At 35.4% G+C, this 22,922-nt stretch overlaps 1 protein-coding gene across 2 annotated transcripts in view; it reads left to right on the forward strand.

The window, feature by feature from the left end:
- The window catches only part of LOC110445511 (neuronal acetylcholine receptor subunit alpha-10-like), a 43,956-nt gene extending 22,969 nt beyond the window's left edge, over positions 1–20,987 (forward strand). For both annotated transcript variants that reach the window (XM_021490181.1, XM_021490182.1), the window contains exons 2-8: positions 11,891–12,039; positions 15,169–15,213; positions 15,470–15,579; positions 17,458–17,672; positions 17,871–18,197; positions 19,300–19,511; positions 20,147–20,987. In XM_021490181.1, the coding sequence (XP_021345856.1) occupies positions 11,891–12,039; positions 15,169–15,213; positions 15,470–15,579; positions 17,458–17,672; positions 17,871–18,197; positions 19,300–19,511; positions 20,147–20,461 (1,373 nt within the window). In that variant the 3' untranslated portion in view covers positions 20,462–20,987. The remainder of the gene's footprint in view (positions 1–11,890; positions 12,040–15,168; positions 15,214–15,469; positions 15,580–17,457; positions 17,673–17,870; positions 18,198–19,299; positions 19,512–20,146) is intronic.
- The last annotated feature ends 1,935 nt before the right edge of the window (positions 20,988–22,922 follow it).

Here is a 22,922-nt window from a genome sequence, read left to right on the forward strand (position 1 = left end):
CCCCCCAAGGAAATTTGGAAACCCCACCCAGATAGGTCTCTGGATCCGCCACTGCAATCTGCGGTCAAAATCATTTTAATGTCATGTTAACCATGCAAAACAGCCATTCTCAAAAGCCGCCCACTTTCTCCGTCACAACAAAAGAAAAAGTTCCTCCATTTCAATATTTCTATTCACATAAAATATCCATATTTTACTTTATACAATATCTTCATAATTGTATTAGTAAGGAAATGGAATAAATAATTTTATATTTTTATGAAATTGAGATATTGGTACATTTCTAGAAACGATAGCCATCGTTTCTGTGTCATGGCGGCCGACACTCATAGATGAGAGATTGGAGCTAATGGAGCATTTTTGTACCGACGAACAATCGCGACTGTAGCTTCTGACAATAGCTGACAGAAGCATACACCACAACAACAAAAATAAAATTTAAATGTTTTTTTATTTTGGTGTCTCGAATGCACGGTAGTCTAAATGCTAGCGTTTGTTTGTAAACATTGACACGAGGTTTGCGGAAAGAAGTCTGCCCATATTTACATATATTCATACGCCGGTGAACTGGGTCGTGTTCTACACTCAAGTTATTGAGAAATAAACAGACTTGCCCACACTTAGGTTATCGATTCAGAAATAGTGGCAATTGTCTATTGCTTGTAAAATGTTGGACGGAATTGGCGGGTTGGAGGGGTTATTTTGGTCGTATGAGTTCTGTAGAATTCACTGGTGTTCTAAACTAATTTGTTATATTAACACAGCCGTAACACATTTACAATATTTGAGACAGTTGTTATGCCATGAATGACACAAAGAGCAAAACTGTTCATTTCCGAATCAATTTGATAAAAGACAACATTCGGTGATACCTAATTAGGCTACTACTTAAATGCATGTTCCCCGAAGCGGAAACAAAGATCCCATTTGCAGTATAAGAAAACACCTGCCGGTGTGTGTTTGAAAACCTGTGGTGTTATTTTTAGCCATTACGCTGGCATGCGGCGACACTAACGGTAAATAGATGTTTTGTTGAGATAATACCATTCCAAGGACTACTTGTATTATAGTAGCAAAACACACTATGCTCCAATGTTTTCAATATCTCACGACATAGCACTAAACCCTAGTACTAATCCTAGACTGTCTACGGCAAATTAACATAAGTACGTCATGGTATCTATGTAATGACCGGGTAGAGTTACTTTTATTTCCGAGCTAACTTTTAAAGATTGTATAATCCTTACTTGTCAGAATAACAATCTATGTACCTATGTAATTTCGCAAGAGGAAGTATTGTTATCTATATACTACTGTATACCTCATAAAGGTAGCATTATAAGTACCGTGTCGTGGATTGTCAGTATGAGAATACACAAGAAGAAGTCAAAATCGACTTGAGAACCAGAACCACGTGAGAAGGGATTTTACAATTTAGGAACGTATTTTCTCGAAAAAAAAGAACGTCTGCTCGCGCCATATGACGTCCTGAACCGGAAAAGCATCCACACAAAGGCGATTCGCGCAAGAAAATAGTTTGCCATAAACAAATCATGTGAGGATAACAACAGCGTTTTAAGCGCACATGTACAGAGATGGAGAAGCAAACCGAGGACATCTTTTTGTTTACGTTTATCAAAGATCGAGGATCTCGTTGATCATTGAAGTCGGTTGAAAAATATGTATGAAGTTGACTTTTTATGAAGTGGGAAATACATCACGTGGTAGTATACTGATGTGATAAACAGTCTATCACACAGTATTTCCTCACGCTCGCACGTGTATAACGTCTCGAGTCCACCTGCGATGACCTATCGATTTCATCCACGTGCTCGCGTTGAGAAAACACAGTGTGATAATCTTACATAATCAGTGTTATATGGAAATGCCAAGAGACAGATCTGGTTACCCTTTTTGAAGCTTTAGTTATTCAACTTTTATTAACAGGCATCTTGTTCGAAATTCTAGATTGTAACGCTTACTACCGAGTTGCCAATAACATAATACAATTAAGGACTACAAAACAAAAATTCCTTACAATTTCTAAATATGAATTCCCTGTTGAACATTATACAGAACCAATATTCTGTCCAACAATGTATTCCAAACAGTAAAACTGACACTTTTAAAGCAAAAGTCATAAATTAAGGTAGTTAATATTAAAAGCCTTATTAGACTCTTACAGACTCAGATAGACCTCCCCTAGGACGTTTTACTTTGTCATGCATACATGTATCTTGACAGAGTGGTACCCCTACAGGTTCGAGAAGAGAACAGACTTGCTGTTTCCTACTACATGTCGTTACAAGGTTTTTCATCTTTCGAAGGGGTCGTGGGCATTGAAGAAATTAAAATTGATCTGCTGCCCCAGTATTCCTGTGGTACTTTCAAAGGAATCCGTCTTTATTTTCCTTTGCTGTTACGAGGATGTTAAACACCAAACAAACAATGCGCCGGTTTACATTATTGATCGATATCAATTCCCAAAACGGCTATATGTCTGTCTACCCGTCTCTATATATGACTAAAAGATAGTTATGATATGTATCTTGTTAAAAATATATTTAAAAAAATAAGTTTAAGTTCAGATATGTTTATAGTAATAAATAGTCACACCATAGTGATATCCATTCATTTGGAACAGAACTGGACAGGGTCGATCGTTGGCAACCAGGTAGCCCAATTGGTAGAGCGTCCGTCTAGAGTTCGGAGGGTCTTGGGTTCGAACCCCGGTGTGGCCGCTGCATTTCTGTTTCTCCTGTTACACATTATAAGGAATTATAAGACAAAATGTAGATGTTTTTTTTTCTGACATCTCCAACTGGAAGCATTTATACCATCAGTGCTCTAATCTCTGTCAAGAGTTAAGGCCCAAACAAAGATATATATGGTTCAGGTACCCGACCTATCCTAGATATGAGTTTTTATGTATGAAAGTCAGTGTAAGCATTAACAAACAGGTATGTATACAGGTAGATACAAGTAGATTATGTGACAGAAAAGATGTCTATTGCGCAATCCTATTTTGCACGCAGTCCCATGTTACAGAAAGTTGTCCGCCAATACTAATTACACTTAACAATAATGGTGACATAGATCTAAGATAAGGTGGGTTAACAAATATTCATGTTAAACACTGAGACATCGATTAAACTCATGTGATAAATAAGCAGATTTATTTAAAATATCTTGTCTTTTCCACAGTAGTTAATTTGCCTCGCTGTACGTTAAACAGGGGTATTTTTTAAAGAAAATCTTTACATCTTTCCCCCGCGGCATCCGAGTCATCTAAGCTCCACCAATTAGCAAGATGAATTAAAACTGTTTACAGATTACCAGTTCCACGTGCAGTCAACATGCTGCGTTTTCAATACCGTAACGCTCGAATAGGTATTGATTCTATCGGTGAACTATTCCAGGTTTAACCCAGGACCAGTACGTGTAGGATACGTACAGCCCCTCGTACCTACCTGCAACAGACACTTATAGAAATATAACATATCAAAGTTACTGGGCACCACATACATGTATCGCACGTGGTATGATCTCATACCTTGTTAGTGTTCTTAAAAAAAATATACAAACAGTGTATGCTGCAATAAGATTCATGAGGTATTTACATAATGTTGGTGTAGTTTTACCCCATTTTAATTCCGTAAAGGAATCGAATCGGCGGAAGGTGATGCTTAAACCGCTTAATCCACGGAATAAGACTGCAAAGCTAACTCCGTGCATAAACGCAACTTTATAACTTTCTGCTCATTTGACGTTTTCTTATTAATTTTGTATGAAAACAGCTCAAAGGCAAGATCTTGTTTTGACAAGAGTATTTCACTACATACTGGCAAACAATCAAATATACAGCACGTAGGAACACTGTTCATGTGCAGTGTAACGCCTAATAAATCCTATAAAATATTCATACATATCCTGTAAAGTCCCGGAGTAGCGGATTTTGCTGAATGTAAAAAGCTTCGCGCTTCGTATATCTTATATTGGTTACTATCTTCACGCATGACACAGATAATACTTTGCACGTGTAGCGTGCGATGCGTGTACTTCAGGTGTGCATTAATAGATAGTACACTTTACAAAAAGCAAAACACACCAACGATCCAAATACACTTGATATAAACAGTGTATTTCCTCTTTCTGCACGCAGTGTTTTTGTGTTGCTACGCGATCAAACATTCAGTTCAAGTCCGTCACAAATGTCGGCGAGGTACAGGGCATGTTTCATTGAATTAAAATGATTTGATTAAAAATAAACAACGCATGTCTCTGACTTCAAAATGATCGACATCAATCAATATACATATTACATTTTCCTGACACTTTCCAAGAAGCTGCGAGGATCAGATGAACACATATAACTTCGTGCTGGAGTCTGTTTCTCAACTATTTCCTTGAGTGTGACGCATAAGTTGATTGTATTTACATCCTGTGTGTAAATTGATGACCATCACGAAACGGAAATGGTCAATTGATTTAATGAAGATGCTGACCGGATGAACGTTGATTTGGTTCATTCAGAATCGTTGTATACCCACGAATCCTTAATTAGAGATACCTTTACTTTGATTTACCTGATGTACACGACTCAGGTCAACAAAGGTAGTGCGTACGTACCGTAAATCACCACATGATAGCCCAAACGAACGCGAACATCCTAACGGTATAACGCGTAGGTTTTATGCTGACAATTACGGTAATCATTAATGGCTAGCAATGAATTAAATCTCGCAACACAGCTTCCTTGAAAAACTGCTGCATACCATCATCAGTATCATAAAAGATGCATTGTAATGCTAACACATATGTGTATTATACTATATTTATTTATGTGGCATGTATAATTAAAGCGAATTGAGGAAAGATGTTTGGTGCATTTGTAGGTGAATATTGACAAAACGTTTGAGTTTGACAAAGTGTTCGGTTTGTGAATTTTGAAACTATTTTGTGAATGTGACAACACTTTCAGCTTGTAAATATTTTAATATTGACACTTTTTTTTTTAATGTTAACGTTTATTTCGGTTTGTGAATGTTGACACTATTTTTAAATGTTGACACTAATTTGCGCTTGTGAGTGTTGACAATGTTCACTTTGTGAGGAAAATGGGTTTACCCGTATTAATATAAATGGAAAGTCCGTCGTTACTACATCCTCGGTATCCAGGAGTTACGCTCACTTTCGCTCTCTGCTCTGTGTAGAGAGCGAAAGTGAGCGTAACCACTGGAGATCGAGGATGTCGTTACTACAGCTTGGTTAAAACTGGCAAATGAAGAATGCCGTTCGTCCCTTGGTTCATATACTCATCGTCACTGGTTTGTCCACGTAGATATATGTTACAGATAACCAAAGTGTACAAGGACCGTTAACTAGACATTAACTAGACATTAACGATCATCAGTATCGATTATTTATTGTGGTGATTACCCCAGCACACCACCCTGAATACTCCTGGGGCATGTTAGACAGAGGTTAGAATTGTAAAAGATTTGTCAACTTCACCAATTGAAATGATGCTAGTTTCTGAGACAACTGTAGTGATGAACTTAAATGTGCGACTTAAGACACACACTGCATACAGTCATAGACCAATAGAGGAAACTTCAGTTTGTACAGGTGTGCAGCCATGAAATATTTCTCTTTGTAAGTTGGTGTAAGCGAACAGAGCTTTTCATAAGTTGAACAAAATGATACCTATGCGGTTGTTTCATTTCACTTTGTCAATAACACATAGAAATCAACGAAACAATATGTGTAATTATGATATAAGTTATGTACCTTTCCATTTGCTCTGCATTGCCACTATTTAACCTTACCAAACAAAATAGAAAGATATCGGATCATAATTATCACATAATACCCATTGGTGTAGTAATATGAAGAACATGTTCGTGACGCCGTGACAAAATGACGTCGTTTTGACCGATGATTAATGTAACTCGCAACAATGAATGTAGCTATGTTGTATAAAAGGTGAATATCCTCACGGTGGAATATATTAATTCAATTGTTAAAATTAAATTGATGATTATTTGTTTATTTCCATTGTCCTATAATTCTCACAGGATAGCAGCGTTGATGCGCGTTATGATTAATTTTTCTGCTATCCTGTGAGAATTATAGGACAATCACTTTCCAAAGAAGGTAGTTTAATGCTAAAATCTTTACACGCACGGTTGGTTATACGATCAGATTGATCGGTGTTATGACAAAGTGTCATATTCACTTTTAGCTAATAAATTCATTTCAAAATATATTTCATAAATTAAATAACCAATCAGATTGGGCAACATATACAGCTATGTAAACCTTTTCCTTGATTTCTGTTTATTACAATATTTGACTGACTTGAGAACAATCTTTGGCTAATTATCAGTTACGTCATGTTTTTCTGTAAAACTGTTTAATGTGTTTCATATCTATAAAATTGTTCAAATCAGCGTGAATAACGATTCTAAATATTTTTGTTAAATTAATAAAGTTTGGGTGCACACTTCTGAGAAGTTGAAAAAATCTGTATTAAACGTTTCTCCTCATATGTATTTCTAGAAAAAGGAGTCCGTGATTAATAAAAGAAATGCCAAATAAATATTGCCTTCGTTTTTTTGTGCTATGGTCAGTCAAAGAGACCAATTTTACATCACATGTGATTTCAGGTCAGTTTTTTATTTTTTATTTGCTGTATGCAGAAAAAGAAAAAGAAATCCAAAACGTGTTATAAGAAATATATGTGTCTGCACAATTGATAAAAATGCTATTTTCAATTAAAAGATTGGAAGTGAATTTTTTTACACTTCTTTCTCAGAAATTAAGTTACCCCTGCTCCTGATTTTTCATTCATGTTCAACTATTCTTTGAATATTTGACACTTGATTTAAAAAGTTCTGCAATCAATGTTTTTTCAGAGAAAATGTGTTTCTCTTCCTGAAACAGACAATAAAATGTTTGCCATGTTGTATTTTGTGTTATTTTCACCTTTTGGGGGATCCAAAATTAAAAAAGCCTTAGTAAGACTAAATACTTTTTTAATTTATCACTTTGTTAGATATTATTTTCATATTAATGAACAGTAAAACGTGCAAAGCAAAAAATCAACTTGCTGCAATTTAAAATGGCGATAAAATGACACTTTTATCTAATTCAAAAATAATCAGTTTTGTGTATAAAATACATTTTCAAATGGCTGCTGAATTGGTCAACTTTTTTAAAACAAATGTTCTTTAAATGTAGGCATCTAGTTTTCTGACACATTTTGCAGATGCATGAATGTTTTTGAAATTTATCATAATTTGTTGAAATGAATGAAAACCTATTACGCTAGATCTAAACGAGATTTGAACGTGATTTAAACCTCAGAAGAGTACATGCTCAATAATATTGCCTATATATTATTGATCAATCAACATTTTATCGATAAATGACATCATATGACAATCTGTAAACTCGCTAACCAAGTGAATATATAAAATGCGACGGTGATATCACGCTAACCTTCTGCTGTATGAATAGTTTAACTATATGAATAGTTTAACTATATGAATAGTTTAACTGCATTTTAAAAGAAGCATACTTCCCGGATATGATCGTTCGCTTATAGAAATATTATACATGTAATCGGAAAATGTTAAACAACTTCTAGATGTATGTCTGTCTGCTTTTGAACTAGAAAAAAAATATTTTATAATTCTGTTTGGTTTCTTGTTTATTCCAGTTAATAACGTGAATGAAATTACTAAGTTAAGTCATTCCAACAGGATTCTCGCTGGTTGGTGGTATTTGTAATCTTTATTGACTCGCGTTTCTTCTTGATATATATTCAAAACAGATAAAAGCAGTGATGATATCATAAATATATACAGTTTGTGCTGATAGTATAGACATATACAGTATTTACTGATAGTATAGACATATACAGTATTTACTGATAGTATAGACGTATTCAGTATATACTGATAGTATAGACATATACAGTATATACTGATAGTATAGACATATACTATATATACTGATAGTATAGACATATACAGTATTTACTGATAGCATAGACATATACAGTATTTACTGATAGTATAGACGTATTCAGTATTTACTGATAGTATAGACATATACAGTATGAGTTTATATCATAAATATATGCAGTATGTGTTGTTGTTATAAACATATGCAGTATGTGTTGTTGTTATAAACATATACATTTCATTATGATATTAAAAAGATATACCATCAAGACTTATATTATAAATATATACAGTATACATTGACATTGTAAAGACATACATTACATAATGATTTCATAAACATGTATATAGATTATCGTGAGTACATAATAAAGACTTACAGTTTATACCGATTTTATACAGATTTATATGATGTATTGTACAATATACAGTAGGTAGTGATAAAATAAAGTAATCGCATTAAGTTTTGATACACATCAAAATTCTATACCGATGGACTATAAGCTAACAAGCGACACATGATACCTGTATATGGTACAGGACGGGTCTGATTCAAATTCAGGGTTTCACAGTGTTACCTTAGCTCGACGTAGTACCGTCAATATATAAATCCGTTACTCCATCTTACCCCTTTTCTATCAATCGAATGAGTCGCTTGAATTGTACGAAAGGTAATATTGATTCCACTAAATGAAGCTTTAAAGATTTGGTACAAACTAAACCTGGAACGATTTGTATTATTTTAAATCAGATATTTAAACATTTTGTTTGATCACGGAATTAGATTATCTAAGTCCGTGGTTTGCTGGTATTATGGTTTATAACATTCAGTGGTTCATCAGTTCTGACATACTTTTTAGTTATATTAACCGAAAAAAATGTCCTTTGATATATTACTTCACTTTTCACCTTTCTTGTATGTTTTAAGACAAAATTTAAATACATTCTTTGATGGTGTTCGTAATAAAAAAAATGCCAAAGTAAAGACAAATAATTGAGAATCAACAATTTATTGATATAATATAATAACAAGATTGTTGATATTATTATCAATCGTTGCTGACAAATCAGCGAAAGGATTATTCGGATAAGAAAGTATTCGAGCGATAAAATAACGACGTAACAGGAATAACTCAGCTCGCTTTATTTACTTATAACTTGTGATGTACAAGATGGCTTGTCGCCAAACCCACGAAATGCCACACTGACATGATCCACAACTACCCTGAAACAGGTTTTCATTTCACAGAAAAAGCTTCATCGGGTTCGTTGAGCACAATTATAGATAGGAAGCTTTCAGTTAAGAAATACCTGCACACTAGCATTGCATACAATACTGTGGTTAGTGTCCGCATCACTTCACACGGAAACACTACCCTTGTCACGGAGGTAATATTTCCTCATTCGCCGGCACTTCGTCCTTCTAAAACAGGATTTAAAATGATAATCAAAATCATCAGCACTACTGTAGGTCAGAATGTTAAGGCTTCAAACTTGCGAGTGCAATAAACCTGAAATGCATGTGTAAACAAGTGGAAAATTAATACGACAGGCTTTTTATAATGTAATTTTAAAAAAATACACGAAGCCGTTTTCATTTCCAAGTTCCGGCAGCAAATGAAAATTCGGAGAAGATATTTTACTTTTATACTAGCATTAATGTTTGATGTATGCTTGTATGAAAAGCAGAACAATACATGTAAAACTAAATTGTAATTAACTCTATAGGTTCCTAGATTTCTATAAAACGTTCCTACCGCTGATTTTCGGCTACGTTATATTATTTAGATTATATGGTAAGCATTGTTGTTATGGTCCAATAGCAAAGTAGTTTTCATAAGGACAACCAGATAGACAACGGAATATTAAAATTAGTTTCAGACTCAGTCAGTGACCATTACATGTAGATGTATTACTCGTACCGCTGTAAATATTCGGACTATTTATGTAGTTAGTTTGATGTAGTAGAGAGTAAAAGTGTTGTCGTGATGAACATATTGACTGTACACGTCAAGGCAGGGTAAAACCTGGGAACCCTTTAATTATAAGCAGGCCCATCCTATACTGCACAAGGAAAGCAAGTGTCACATGTAAACATCATAGTGTATTGGGATTGTTGTTAAGATAACGTATACAATACATCTGTTTTTAATGTTACAATTATAGAAAGACACTCTGTCAAAAATGTGCTGAAAATGAAGAAGAACCCATGTTTAATGTTTACACAGTGCAGGCTATTTGTGGTATTCTAATTTTCTCTATATGAACTGATCTTATCTTTGTATGTGTATACTCTAACTATAGACTCTGTATGTTGATATTAAAATAAAGCTGTAAGCATGACGATATTTACCCACTACTTCTTCTGTGTACATGTACATTACTATACAAATCAAACTCGCTCCTCATATATACCCATATGACTGGAATAACAAACGAGTACTGTTTTTTTTAGAGATTATATTTGATTGACACACAGAACGTAGACGTATTGATTTCATAGTTAGGAACTTGAGTATGAATGTACTTGACTTAACACTGTCGATAAGCTGTATGTTGTCAACACTCCGGCTACCGCTGTCAGGTCAGTTAGTGGGTAGAAACCTCCTATTATTGCTAAACAGAGACAAACGTCACACATGAGGGACTCTCAGTTGTATTCAGCAAATAGACTATGCATATCTTACCACACTTCTCGAAAATGGTGTTTCGTTTGTCAAAACGGATATTACAAGATGAAGAATGGTAACAAAACATGTTAGCTCGAATTCATTTTGGCACGGGCTACATTATATGATAGTTTAAGTATAAATAATCCGATGTAGCCAAAATTGTTAATGGGAAACGTTATAATGGGTTTAATAGGCATTTCTCCCCTTCTGCTGTACTGCATATGTAGTAACACTAGAGACAGGTAAATGTATTTTTATTTTTAGATCGCCAGTATCACTCATCAGTCTTAAATGGTCAAAATGACCATACATTACAGTAATAAATATTTACTTTGTTTGGCTTCTAGCGCCGCAACATCAATTTAAAATGGGTTATTGATAACTTCGTATTTCTAGTGATGTTTAATAATGACATCCTGCTTGACAATGATAATAGCCTTTGCTACCAGTCAAAAACACAGATTGCACAACCGAGCACTTCGGAGTATACCAGCCTTTAAAATAAGATCGCTCATATAAGGTACCATTTTACCTCCTAACTGCTTCTTTTTGGTGGATGGAAAATTATGGAAACATGTTTAGGACTTCTATAAATCCCATTAAATTGAGAAGCTAAAGGCATATTGACGATCGTTTATCTTCGTAAACAGGTTTTAAAGCCCATATCTTCTACATTTCTTTTCTGTTGGATAAGAATTCTTGCACTATTTTTCTTAAAACGTCTGAGATATATAATATGTTGTATTAATACATAATCATCAGACACAGCATACGGTTACATTATCATCTTGTTTCAACCAAATTGTTAATTCCTTTTACTGCAATTTTGGCCCGAGTTGCATTATAATCTTTTTCGAATTTACAGTTGTAATTATAGCAGATATGTATCTCCATACACACACGACAAATGTTGATTGTTTCACTGACTACATTAATAAGTTTATCAATTCTTTTAAAAGTACATAAAATGATAGCTCTCAGGATGTGACGGAATATTTTGAACTTAATTTAATTTAATATTTCTTGTGTGAATTATTTGTGTATTTTTAATGCCTGAGGCTCATACGTTTATTATCAAAATTCTTATAGCTAAAGGGTTCTCTACCTTTACTGATCAGTTGCTGCAGGACAAAAGGTTGTTTGTTTGGTGTTGTTGGGTTTTTTCCTGTTGCATATCATATATTTAATGAAATGATATTTTTAATAAATGATGAAGTTCATATTTAACTTATGCCTGGTTTGTTTCAGATTCGTGCCAGGCGCACTCCCACATCATCACCACAACATTATACGAGGATTTGTTTCAACACTACAACAAGAGACTGCTGCCTGTGTGTTCCAGGGATGGAAATGTCACCCTTTCTTTAAACACAGCACTGCGACAGATCATTGATCTAGTACGTATTCCGTTTATTCATTTATGATTTAAGCTATTCGTCTCATCAGTTGTACATATATACAGTGCAACATAAAGTAAACAATTAAACAATAACAAAACCCATGCTACAGTATCTGCAATTTGTTCAAAACAATTTTTCTAATTTCAGGAGACGTGGTTGATTAATAAAATAACACATTTGCACTCAGAAAATAAGTTATCTCTAACGTGAAGTTAAAGGATATGTTTTCACGTGTTAATGCTGTCTATTAATTTGTTTTTAAAATGAGAATTTTATTTATGATATATATCATAAAGTATAGTGTAACTTTGTTCCTGATTTATTCATGATATTTTAAAATCAATATAGTCTGTTGATTTATTTACAGCTTGAACACAGATGAATATGGTAATCAGTGTTCGTTAAAAGCTTTCTTTAAAACTATGTTAGTTTCCAGGAAAATTATTGACAATATGTTACCGGTTAAACACAGTCTGCTTAGATCGAAGGCCATTTTCTAAAGTTGTGTTAAAGAGTTTGTCCTATCAGTCGACAATATAGTATGATCTGAGATACTTGAAAGTCTGTGTGGGACATAGCTGACAGGGCTGGTAAAACAAATATATGAAATGTCCAACTGTGTTACGTCATACTGCGTCAGGGCTGTAATCAAGTCTGGTTTGACCGCTATGCTATTGGCTTGCTGCAAGGTAATATTTGATCAAGGGACTTGTATATTGACTGTTAGGTCAAAGTTGATACATAAGCATTGACACCAAATTAAATCCTTTATTGACTACGTACCTGTTAATACTTCCACTCAACACTATCCGGCCTTTCCTAACCTCCTCTGTTATAACATGATAAAATTGGGAATAGGCTTTATATAAGTTGTGCCCAATCCCAAATTGTATAAAAGATGCAAATAAAAGTATGTTTAAATCAACATAATAAAATGTCTTCGGTCGATATATTTCTGCTGGTTTATATAACCAGGTGTCCACCTCATTGAAATGCTATTAATGTTTTGATATTAATATCGAGTTTTCAAAATTCCTTAAACAATAGGCATCAACGCAATATTGACTTCAACAATAATATTGATGAAGTAATCCAGATAATTTCTCATCTTAATCTATTTATAACACTAGGTTTTCACAAAGATTTATTTATAACCATGTTATCATATATGTGATCTATTTATATCCGTCATGTCTTTTGTTTTATTAGGAGTAACATGATGTTACTTTAGCTGATGGAAAACAAATAATGATACTGATAATATGTGTAAATTGAAATGATTTAATCGATTATAAATATCTGCTATTTGATATACGACAAATTATTAATTAATGAAAATCGTTTGTTAAGTAATGCAATGACCAGTCATAATTAATGAACTAACGTTTTCAATCTAAATGGTGTAGGTTTGTATGTGATTATGTGAACTTGTAACCAACGTTTCAATAGCATATTATTTATCATTTTGTCCTATTTTCAATATAAAAAAATATTGTTTTGAACGATTTTCAATTTGAAAGAGTGACTTTAGCGAACATTTTCCATATATCGCGTTGACGAATGCTTGCACATTTGAAAATATAAAGAACAAAATACTCTAAAAAAACAAAAACACTGCTTGTTGCTACCCCTTGGTCCCCTTACCAAGGCCCTGCCCTGGAGTCGCTTCTTAATGATCCCACTGCAATAAGGGCTAGCTACGTCCCTGCATATTAAATTAAGAAAATATATCACTAGTGACTGAACAGTATGATTTATTTGTCTTCCATACTGATTGTCTTGTAAAACATGTATTCATTACTTAAACTATAACGACCATGGTTTGATATATTAGTATGTGTTTAATGTAGTATAAATTCATTAAGTCCGTCCGTATGTCAATTTACTGTGAATTGTTTATTACAAAAACAGTCAGAATAAGATATTTCTAAACATTTTTTTCAGATTGGTAAGTATGGATTATGAAACGTTCTTTGTACACAACCTATAAGAGTTTCTATGTGACGTTTCGATGACTAGTACGGTATTGGAGAGACTGGAAGGCGATTTGGGGTCCGCTTTGGTGAACACCGGAAAAGTTCACCAGATCAGAAAGGAAGCAGTTGGAGTCCCGGATAAATAAATTGGCAAGTACAGACCATGCCACACAGAAAAAGCATGTGATTGAATGGAATAACTCAAAAGTATTGGACAGAAAGAGCAATCTGTTCAAGCGGCAGATAAAAGAAGCAATCTGGATACGCCGCAGTGGGCCAGTTTTAAATCGAGGTGAGGGGGCTCATAGACTCTCGCACATCTATGACGAGGTATTAAACAAAGCGTAGCTGAATCGAGTCATTTCGGTACATATATAACAACTATTTTACATACGCTTACAGCGTAGCCGAATCGACATCGATTTTGCAGACAACTCGTACATATCACTGAGCATTTGTCTGATGAAGATGACAGTGTACATACCAAAATAGTCATCGACACGTCACATGGAAACTCTTATTGGATGTTTAAAAAGAACTTTTCATAAGTCAGAAAAGAATCTAACACGTACTGTGTCAAAACAGTTACCAGAGCTGAATTCATAGTTATCTCCCCTTCATGTTGTGCGCTATGTCTTCAATCCTGACAGCCTTTTTTTAAAAGGGTAACTGCAAAATATAACATCATTATAATAAACACTTTTCTACGTAAGTCACTATTATATACAAAATATTCTTAAACACAACAACCATTACACCATCTCTTTAGCAGTTACCTGTAAAGTTTACACTATTATAGAACTGCTATTCTAAAACACAACAACCATCACACCATCTCTTTAGCAGAAACCAGTAAAGTTAACACCATAATAAAACTACTATACCGAAACACAGCAAACAGCATCACTTTAGCAGTTAATATGTATATTTTTTTGTGTATAATTTAAAAGCGTACTTAGTTTAATTTTATACAATGCGATGCTTCATGGCGTTTGTGTCTCGACTGGTAATATGTATTGTGTGTGTATTATATACAATATGGCGTACATTGTATAACACTGAGAATCACTTAAGAGCGAAAAAATCAATTCTACGACTNGTAAGTGGGCATATTTTCCATTTACACGGCCATATTTTAATCCAATTTCAGAATGAAAGAGAACAAGTCATCTCCATTAACGTCTGGCTACGTATGGTAAGTGGGGTTTTAAATAAAAGTATTTCAATAAAATATCTGATGTTGCTTCATGACATCCACCCTATCATATTGAAATAGATCCTTTCAAGTAATAATAGTTATAGTGTTTCATCTGTGTTGCTGGTTTCAACATTTAAATAGATTTGTCTGAACAAGCGGGAGTTGTTTCCCTTTTATTGTCAGTTTGACATTTTACGGTAATAGCATATAACAGCTTCAACGTTGATTAAATGTTTCCCCTTCTTTATCTAAGAGTTGGACAGATTGTCGTATGAGGTGGAATGTCTCGGACTACGAGGATATTGACCATTTCTCTGTACCTTACGAGGACGTTTGGATCCCTGATATCACACTATACGACAGGTACGTGGCTTGATATCATGGTATACGGCAGGTACGTGGTTTGATATCACGTTATACGGCAGGTACGTAACTCTATATCACGCTATACGACAGGTACGTGGCTTATATATCACGGTATACGACAGGAGCGTAACTCTATATCACGCTATACGACAGGTACGTGGCTTGATATCACGGTATACGGCAGGGACGTGGCTTATATTATATATCACGGTATACAACAGGAACGTAACTCTATATCACGCTATAGGACAGGTACGTGGCTTATATATCACGGTATCCGACAGGAGCGTAACTCTATATCACGGTATACGACAGGTACGTGGCTTGATATCACGGTATACGGCAGGGACGTGGCTTATATTATATATCACGGTATACGACAGGAACGTAACTCTATATCACGGTATACGACAGGTACGTAACTTGATATCATGGTATACGACAGGTACGTAACTCAATATAACGTTATACGACAGGTACGTGGCTTGATATCACGGTATACGACAGGAACGTAACTTTATATCACGGTATACAACATGTACGTAACTTGATTTCATGGTATACGACAGGTACGTAACTCAATATAACGTTATGCGACAGGAACGTCACTCTATATCACGGTATTCGACAGGTACAAAGCTTGATAGCACGTTATACAACAGGTACGTGGCTTGATATCACTGTGTACGGCAGGTACGTAACTCTATATCACGGTACACGACAGGTACACGACGGGTAAGTAGCTTGATATCACGGTATACGACAGGTACGTAACTTGATATCACGGTACACGACAGGTACGTAGCTTGATATCACGTTATACGACAGGTACGTAGCTCTATATCACAATACGACAGGAACGTAACTTGCTATCACAGTATACGACAGGAACATGACATGTACGTAACTCTATACCACGATATACGGCAGGTACGTAACTTGATATCACAGCATACGACAGGTACGTCACTTGATATCAAAGTATACGACAGGTACACGACAGGTACGTTACTTGATATCAAAGTATACGACAGAAACACGACAGGTACGTCACTTGATATCAAAGTATACGACAGGTACACGACAGGTACGTTACTTGATATCAAAGTATACGACAGGTACACGACAGGTACGTCACTTGATATCAAAGTATACGACAGGTACACGACAGGTACGTTACTTGATATCAAAGTATACGACAGGTACGTTACTTGATATCACAGCATACGACAGGTACGTAAATTAATATCAAAGTATACGACAGGTACGTAACTTGATATCATACTGAAAAACGTTGTTATTTAAGATTATTTTTAATAGAGTCTTTGCAAAAGTAAAATTGTTTCCGCAAAAGTAAATTCCTTTTATTTTTATTCATATTTTCAGGTATAATCATAAATCATGTCTTTATAGAAACGTATATATTCTTAATGCAATGCTGTGATGTAGTGTACTAAATATATCAAGCCATCATTACAATTGCTTTGATAGTAATTTGTATTGTCTTCGTTCACCTTGCTCATGACACTTTCCGAGATTATCCTCGTTATTGCTCTTTATGCCATCTCTGTATACGCAGTATAGCAACAAACGAGGGTGAACACATCATTTTAAACAGAAGCTTGTAAGATTCTAAAAAGTAACGATATTAGTGTGTTTAAAAATGACACAGCAGTTACATCATGTCTCTATGTTCGGTGTTTGAGTGGCAGAAAGAAACAAACATTGATCACAAAGATGACAAAAGATAATGTGAAATAGATGAACGATTTCGGTAATCGTCATAATTTTTGCGCTCTTTGTAACTTCAAAGCTATGTGTATGATGGGATAAAGTAGACATATCCTTTTAGAGAATTCTTGTCTGTACTTATAGCGCCAGTGACGAGGTGATGATGCCGGGGAGGGAGGACTACATTGCCTCTATATATAACGACGGAACCGTCCACTACAACTTCCCAACCGTACTCAAAAGCATCTGTCGGGTAGACGTCACGTACTTCCCCTTCGACACACAGATATGTAGTCTCAAGTTTGGGTCGTGGTCTCACCATGGAAAAGAGATAGACGTTGTCAACTCGATGAAGCAAGGTAGGTACGCAATCGGGAACCGTTTACGGAAAGTGCCGAAGGTTCCCGACGGTGTCGAAGCAGACGTACTCACCTTACGTGAGAAGGTTGACTGGTGTTTTCGTACCTGCGTATATATACGTCGTATTTCATTATTTAGACGTTCAAACATGTACCTATTTCTGACAGGTTTCATAAACACGATGTTCTTTGTTGTAGGCGATTTGTCATACTACGTACAACATAACGAGTGGGAACTCATTGGTATGCCTGTTGAGAAGAATGTGTTGTTTTACGCCTGCTGTAAGGAACCGTATCCTGACATCACGTTCTATATCAACATGAGACGGAAGTCTCAGTTTTACGTGATGACTGTGCTGTTTCCCTGTATTCTGACCAGTGTCGTGGCCATGCTAAGCTTCATCCTCCCGGCAGAGTCCGGCGAGAAGGTTTCTTTAGGGATCACAGTACTCCTGTCGCTGGCTGTGTTCCTTCTACTGGTGTCCGAGTCCATGCCGGCATCGTCCGACTCCTTCCCATACATCGGTACAGTTGACGTTTCGTCCATGTTTATATTGAGTTTATAGTGTTATTATTCTGTATATTATTGATTTTTTGCTCACTCTTCATTCGCGAAGTGACCTTTTTGAAGTTATTTTAGGAGGCGTTACTTTATGCTTTATTCGCAGAAAATGTACCAATATCTATCCATGTGATACCTGGGATCCATGTTTAACTCTAACCTGTAACGTTGCTCGATATATCGGATGAACCACCACATGTAACTGGTAATCATGTGATATTATCATTTTATCTATCAAACAAAACAAATATCAATATCGTTTGTACATACAGACTGGTTCCTAATGGTTTCAACTATCCGCGTAAACTTAATAAATTGTTCAACAACCAATATCATATTAACTCTATTTATATGCAGAGTCGGTATAATTCTTCATTCTTAGCGACAAAAAATCAATAGTGAAATTTAATTCGAATTTATCATTATTCCGTCAGTGTATAACGTGATTAGGTTATGTAATTGACTTTGAGGTTCCCTAAAAACCAAACAATGTTTGTAACGGGCGGGAAAATATATATGATGATTTCGTCTGTAATTCTTGCTTCATAAAAGCTCACTGTAGAATTAAATAAACTTTAATTGGCAAACAACTATCTTTTTTGTTTAAATTGAAGACGTATTTTGTGTAGCCAGTTTTAAACTATTTCTTCCCCTTCATTTCAGTAATATTAAGTGTAGATGTTTCGCTCTTTATTTCATGAATGTCTTTTGAGTAATAACAAGTATAGAGTTATTGCCCTTTATTTCAGGGATGTATTTTGAGTAATAAGAGTTATCGCCCTTTATTTCAGGGATGTATTTTGAGTTATAAGAGTTATTACCCTTTAATTCAGGAATGCATTTTGAGTAAAAATAAGTATAGAGTTAACGCCCTTTATTTCAGGAATGCATTTTGAGTAATAATAAGTATAGAGTGATCGCCCTTTATTTCAGGGGTGTATTTTGAGTAATAGGAGTGATCGCCCTTTATTTCAGGAATGCATTTTGAGCAATAATAAGTATAGTCATTGCCCTTTATTTCAGGGGTGTATTTTGAGTAATAAGAGTGATCGCCCTTTATTTCAGGAATGTATTTTGCCGTTTCTATGGTCCTCGTCTCGTTATCGTGTACAATGACTGTTATCGTCCTGATGTTCCACTCACGGGGCTGTTCCGGCAGGAAAATTCCATCCTGGGCGAAACGTATCTTCATAGTGAAGCTAGGCAAGCTTGTTTGTTCTCAGTCAGGAAAATATCTCCTGGACAGAGATAAAAGCAGGGAAGCTCCGTTAGAATTGGTAGGTTTTTTAGTTGTACTCGAAGCAGATTACAAATGTATTCATGTGACATAGACTAGTTGCGCTGACTGTAACTTAGTTGATCCTTTTGTAGATATACTAGTATGCTGTGTAGTCAAGGCATTTCTATAATATTCATGTAGTAACTATGTTTTGTTACGTAAGGAATATAGATTTATTTTGTGTCATAGTTGACAAAGATGTATTGTCTCTCATTCATGTGGTCTGTAGATTAATCTTTCTCGAGTACTTCATTTATAGATGAGTGTATTTCCTGAAGCTAATGTATAATATTTTTATTTCGTGTAGTTCATGTGGATATATTTCCCTACGCAAACTTAATTTCGCAAATTGACGTCCTTCTAGGTCTCATCGGTGATGCTAGGGTCCAAATGAGAATTTGACGAACGGTATATCGTGATTGCACAGTCGCATATTATTTCTATTGACCAATCAGGTACCGTGTTTCATCTCAAATGAATTTGCATTCACTCAAAAATGTTTGCGGATAATTTGAACTTTGGATTGATGTTCTGGTAATATCTCTCCTTCTGTTTAATATCGTCTCCTCAGGTACTGGCGTTCATGTGGAGATCTGAGTTAGATTGTACATCTTTTTTCTATTATATTTTCAGCATGTAAATGGACGTGCCAATAACATCGTGCACCCAGAAAAAACGGCAGAGCCAACCCAGAACGTTGTGACAAATAATTCCACGACGGATATGCTTCTCCGAACAAAGGAACCTTTAGCAAGACTCATGCGTACTCAATCGACCATTCTAGAGCGTGTCGAAAACAGTTTGAACAAAAGTCACGTGGTTAATGACGTAGAAGATGAGTGGCACCAATTGGCACGTGTTCTGGACAGGGTGTTTCTCTTCTTTTATATAGTCATATCGCTCATTACGTCATCAGTATTTCTCGGAATAATGGCTAATAATTCATGACAGAAGTGGTCAACATGTCTGAACTATAGCTCGTAAATTACTTTGCCAACATTTTCATGCCAAGAACAGTATGTCATGTTTCTCTTCGATGCAATTATTCAAATAAAATATGCAATTAATACCTGTACATCATGTTAATGAAGCCAAGGACTTTTCGATCAGATTCATATCTGTTACCTTTCATCTGAACTTTAACTTAATTTTGATATTACAAACTCCATTTCGACTTATTCATCTTTATGTACCATTCGCTATAACACATAATGTTGATGTATGATACTAAAGTATTGAGCTTTTTGCTTCACTTTTAATTTTATATTATCAACCAATTCTACCAGTGCCAAATACTAGCTACATTACTGTAATAGTGCCTGAATAGCCATTAGTCTCCATTACAGTACTACTGAAACCTGTAAGAGACATCACTTATGTTGAAGAATTGAACTGCTTTTTGTTGGCATTCATAGGCAATATGAATATGGGGTCGCGGTGACCAAGTGGTTAAGGCGTCTGATATTCTGCTACCACTAGCCCTCCACCCTGAATCGCGGGTTCGAGGCCTACGTGGGGCAGTCGCCAGGTACTGGCCGTAGATCGGTGTTTTTTTCTCCGGGAACTCCAGCTTTCCTCCACCACCAAAACCTGGCACGTCCTTAAATGACCATAGCTGTTAATAGGACGTAAAACACAATCAACCCAAACTAATATGAATGTCACATAGGCAATAAAGCGCACCAGTTTACGAAAGCCAACTAAAAGCAGTTCAATACTTATGTTCATTATTGTTGCATGGAAAATTCAATTACACTCATTTTTATTCAGCATTTATTGCATTTATCATATGTATATGATTGTTCAATGAATACAACAGCCGTCTGTCCAGGGAGGGACAGTACTATCTGACGTAACACTTATGACGTCATACTAGTTGAGGACGTCAACAATCATCGGCTCATGGCAAGCATAGCCTATGTGAATGCAGTATGAATACGGCAGGGTTATATAGTGGCAATATCATACGATGGTATATGTAAATAATTATATTATAAGTGCAAGCATTTCTATGTGTAAAGATGTGAATTGTACATAGTGACAAAGTTGTCTCATCTAAAGGGAAATTTCCTTTAGTCAACGTCGTACTAGGAAGCCTGTGGTCGCTGGTTCGACCCTTAGAAGAGGCACATATCAATCGCATTACCCCTTCCTATTATATTTTGTAATGTTTAGGAGAGCGCATCATCATATAACATGCCATTTTTATATTGTTTACTCTTATTAATTTTAATTTAACAGCTGAGGGGAAAGAAGGTCGTCGACGTTTTTCAGTCAATCATTCCTGTTTTGTGTCACGTGTCCTACTGTCAGCAATGGGAACACACATTAATATCTATGGCATCCCACACATTAATATCTATGGCATCCCACACATTAATATCTATGACATCCCACTGAATTGTGGTTGTATCTTAAGTATTCTATTTTGTGATTGTTTTATTCTGTAAAACCCATGATTTTTACGTATACATATATCAATGGCTGTTTTTTTATAGTGTGTTCGCAAGGCCAAAGGAACAACGACTATTATGCATAGGTAGTCCCCCAGGGGGGGGGGGGGGGGGGGGGGGGGGGTATAGGGTTTTACTCCCCCCGTCCGACTTTGTTCCGTCCCAAGGGGTTGTCCGCGACAAATCTCCTATATTTTTTCTCCTGTAGTAGCGACATTTGCGGAGTGTGAATTACAAAAAGTAGGTCACTGTGACCTATTGTTTGACATTTGACCTCAACATTTGGACAACTTTGTCCAGAGCATACCCTGGGTGGCGGAGTGACGGGTCCCTGTGATCTATAACATGAGATGGGTGCACAGCTCGTTAGATAAAGAAATCATTACCGGCGGGGGACTATGGATTGCCTTGCAATACTTTGCCTTGTATACATAATGAATTCGAATGATTGATCTTCACTCCCCGCGAATAAGCACTAACCTATAATAACGCAAAAATACATATCTTCCTGTCATATTCCAGTGGAACTTGAATCTGATTAATTTCTATGTAAGTCATAAAAAGGATTTTTATTACAATGCCATTATTACTTTATGAACAGACAGCCAGGCTGCGTAGACGTTTGTTTGATTACAACTCTTATCAAATGTTTATTTATTTATTTTTTGTAATTGTTTTATTTTTCTAAATAAATCATCAGCATTAAAGCAATCAACACCATCATACATTTCCAATATCACAATAAACATCATCTTCATCTATTCTTCATCTTCATCATTAGCATCTATATATATATATATCTATTCATAAAACCATCGCCATCAGTCATCTTTATCATCACCATCATCATTGTCATAAAACATTCATCATTCACATCAATATCAATCATTGATCACATCATAATATTCATCATCATCATTATATCATCATCATTATATCATCATCATCATCATCAT

Source organism: Mizuhopecten yessoensis, unplaced genomic scaffold (genome assembly GCF_002113885.1).
Source record: "Mizuhopecten yessoensis strain PY_sf001 unplaced genomic scaffold, ASM211388v2 scaffold2317, whole genome shotgun sequence".
Lineage (NCBI taxonomy): Eukaryota > Metazoa > Mollusca > Bivalvia > Pectinida > Pectinidae > Mizuhopecten > Mizuhopecten yessoensis.